At 42.8% G+C, this 3,843-nt stretch overlaps 1 protein-coding gene across 15 annotated transcripts in view; it reads left to right on the top strand.

The window, feature by feature from the left end:
* NEDD4L (neural precursor cell expressed, developmentally down-regulated 4-like, E3 ubiquitin protein ligase) overlaps positions 1-3,843 on the top strand; it is a 231,878-nt gene that overhangs the window by 160,543 nt on the left and 67,492 nt on the right. For all 15 annotated transcript variants that reach the window (XM_006764446.1, XM_006764444.2, XM_006764440.2 and 12 more), the window contains 3 exons: positions 914-964; positions 3,036-3,097; positions 3,258-3,360. In XM_006764446.1, the coding sequence (XP_006764509.1) occupies positions 3,051-3,097; positions 3,258-3,360 (150 nt within the window). In that variant the 5' untranslated portion in view covers positions 914-964; positions 3,036-3,050. The remainder of the gene's footprint in view (positions 1-913; positions 965-3,035; positions 3,098-3,257; positions 3,361-3,843) is intronic.

The raw sequence follows: 3,843 nt of genomic DNA, 5'->3' as shown, positions 1-3,843 counted from the left end.
CCCTAGACTCTCAGCTCTCAGGGAGCTCTTTAGTTTATAGCACTTGATCAATAAATTCCGGGTGGGCAAAAGTAGGCTTATAGTTGTAAGTATGTAAGACACAGTTTATGCTTACATTATTATTAACTATTTTATAATATTCCAGATGAACAACTGTCAACCTCCTTTTGCCACACCTGTATTTGTTAAAGTGTTCCCAACATGTCTTTACTATCTTCTCTTTAAATTGGTCCAGCTATGACCCCCAAGTCTCGATCAACCTGAGTGATACTTTCTTGACAATCATATGGTCCTCAGGTTCAGTAGATGACCTATCACCTGTTCTAAACTAATCAAATGTCTCAGCTTTGTTCAGATACCAGAAGAGGCACCTGCCATGTCGGGCCACAACAGCGAAGCAGGCTCTGCCAAGACCACACCTTGTCCTCATAGCAACCAGAGAATATAGGCACTATTAGTATTAATAGGCCTACTTCGTTAGTGGGGAGCCTGGTGACCAGGAAGACCTGTGACCTGCTCCAGGCTCCTATCTAGGTAGGCTGGTTTGAGTCCAGGCCCTTAACCTAGTAATCTTCGGTCTCATATCTCAGTACCAGGCAGGGAAAGCAAGGCAGTCCACCAGTAAGATACTGGGATGGTAGCTCTCCACAGTCGAGGTTGAGAGAGCACAGTTTGCTGAGACTTGGGTAGTGGACACCCCATAAAGCCTCAGGCATCTAAATGTTAGGTGTATGGGGCCTGGGCTCACCTGTCTCCCAGATGACAGCTATCTGGGCCATCTGCCTTGACCCATCCCCATGGCACCATAGTGTCAGGCCCCTGGACCTTTGTCTCTGTCTGTAAAGAAATGTTTTAAGAATGCTGACACTCTGAAATCAATGAGAACATTAACTCTCTGCTCTCTTCTCAACAGACACGAGACGACTTCCTGGGACAGGTGGACGTGCCCCTTAATCATCTCCCGGTGAGGATGGTTATCTGCTTTCTATTGCCTGTTGTGAGCCTGTTGTGAGCAGTGACTTCTCATTGTTTGCAGCTGGATATATTTTCAGAGTAATATTTTCTCAACACAGTGGAGAAGGCTGAAATAAAGAGCCCTAGGTACCCCCCCCCCTCAGAAAGTGGTCTTTTCATGGGGATAGGAAAGAATCAAGTGTATCTGAACCTCCAAGTATGCCAGTCAATGTCACCTGCATCTTGCTCTTCTGCTCTTTCGTCTTCCTTTGTCAATTCATGCAAAACAGCTCCCTTCCTCTGTCAGACCCCTCCTAGTCACTGGGGTGTTTTTGCTTTCAAATTCATCCTCTGTATCTAATGAAACATGTGTTCCCTTTGTCTAGAACTGCATATGCTATTTCTGTGGCCTACATCTCTACAAGCTGGTGGTGCCCAGAATTTGCTATATGGCTTTCTCAGTCAGCACAGACAAAAGATGCTGTTGCTTCTGAGTGAACTTGTCACTCAGCTTTAGAAATAGGAGTTAGCATGTGTGGTGTAGCTACCATTTCCCTCTGCTCAGATGAGCAGCAAAACACTTAGATCTATTGACAAATAACCGAGGTTAGAGATGCCCCTGAGGAAATATAGACAGACTGTGGGGACAAGACCTGGAGGCCTTGGTGAGCAATAGGTCACCTCATATTCCAGCTTTGCTTTTCCATATTGTTCCACCCCTCCTCTGACTCTTGGGCAACACAAAGTGATTGAAATAGCAGCCAAGAGAGGATAAGTCAAATGGTTTACAGTGAGGTTATAGGTAATTACCAGCCAGACCCTGTTTGACCTTGAAGGCATAGAAATAATTTTCAGTTTATTATAAGCAAAGGAAGAAACCATTGGCAGCCTAAAGCAGGGAATGACAAATAGATAACATATATATATGCCCTGCAATTCCACCTTAGGCCGTGGGGTATGTTGTTGCTGGGGCACTGTTGGCCCTGAATCTGGTTTATTGCACACTTGCATTTGAGTTCCACACCCTGTACAACAGCAACTTTGCAGAGTGCCCTCTCACACTCCGGGACCCCTTGGGGGATGTCAGAGAGCTGGTTTGGGCCCAATCCCCACAGGCCAGGCCGAGGGACCCCACCTGCCGGAGGGACCTGGCTCACTGTGCAGACACCCTTTGAGCCACAGTGGGGAGGGACCTGTGGGAGGTTGGCTCCAGGGCATATCTCGCCCCTCTTGCCCAGTCCCGCCCCGCCCAGACCCGCCCCACCGGCCACCTTCTAATTAATTTCCTTTCAATGTGCACGAATCTGTGCACCAGGTCACTAATTTCAAATATAAATGCATACACACACATACCCCTCACATACAAAAAAAAATCATGGTATTGTGGTCTCTTTTGTTACAGAAGTAAATATTCCAAATTGTGTTTCATTAAAGAACCTAGGTTTTTGATATTTTACTATTTAATGAAATGATAACATTTATTTTTCTAATTTCCTGCTTGCTTTGATTAAGCACGATCTTTTGATTTCTTTGAAAAATCGGTAAATGTTACAATTGCATTCATAGCTTCATGAAATAAGCAGCAGCAAAAGATAGATTGATGGTGCCACCTAGGACGATCTCTGTGGAGGAGATAATCTTTCATTTGTCTAGGCTGATGACAGTGTTAAAGTAAAATTGTTCCCTTCACAGATTAGATCTTGCATACTTTCCTGTTAACTCCATCTTTAGGTTTCTTGGATGACCACTGGTTCTCTGACGTTAACCAGTATGTGAGATTGAGGCCTCCACCCTGCAGTTAAGAATTATGCTTGGCATTGACCACTATAGTTTTGTCATTTGTCTAAGGCCGGGTTGGCTCCTAAAAACAGATGTTGATAGTGACATCTAGTGGATCTTGAGTGACTAAAGTCTGGGACCTATAAAATGTTAAATAATTGTCCAAGTAACTGATTGAGGAACCGACTCTGTCTTTGCTGTTCCCACATTCTAAAATGAAAATGTACTCTCTGTAATCCAGTCTGGTGTACCTAACAATACAATATCTCAGGGGTATTGAAACTTACTTTTTCTTCCTGCAGACAGAAGACCCAACCATGGAGCGACCCTACACGTTTAAGGACTTTCTCCTCAGACCAAGAAGGTGAGGCCTCAGGGGCAGGGTTCCATTATGCCTTGGTTATTGGTTTTCTCTGAGGAAGATTTAGCAACTTCTCCTGTTTTACCTTTTTTAAAAGTCATCATAAATATGAAAGATATAACCAAGCCATATCCTTTATAACCAATGTTCTTCTATCATACAGTCATAAATCTCGAGTTAAGGGATTCTTGCGATTGAAAATGGCCTATATGCCAAAAAACGGAGGCCAAGATGAAGAAAACAGTGAGCAGAGGGAAGACATGGAGGTAAGAGCATCAGGCCTTGGTCTCTCTTCCTTGTCTGAGATCATATGACTGTTTCATTGCAAGATTTTATTATTTAAAGAAATAAAAGTTTATAAAGCTTTTAAATATGAAAAAACTTAAAAGTGCCGGGAATCTGTCTTTGATCATCTACCAGTGTGTTTGTTTTTAGTAAAAAAGATTAACTTTTCATCTTACATTACAACACTAATAATTGAAAAGATTTCTCTTTATAAAATGCTAAACTCATATTTTATTAATAGCCCACCCCTATGTGAATTCTCCTCACATATTTAATTCTGTTATTACTTTGGACTCTCAGCTCTTTGTAAATTCTATTTAGCAAGTGGAATTGCTTCAAAGTGGATCAAGTGATTTAGAAAATCTCTGCCAGGTCTCTCACTCGTTTGGCCCACAGGTGACAGTGTGAATCAGGCAAGCTTTCCTCTAGAAATACCATTTTGGAATGAGCTGTCGGGAATTTTC

This window comes from Myotis davidii, unplaced genomic scaffold, assembly GCF_000327345.1.
Source record: "Myotis davidii unplaced genomic scaffold, ASM32734v1 scaffold38, whole genome shotgun sequence".
Lineage (NCBI taxonomy): Eukaryota > Metazoa > Chordata > Mammalia > Chiroptera > Vespertilionidae > Myotis > Myotis davidii.
This window is presented reverse-complemented; position numbering and strand designations above follow the sequence as displayed.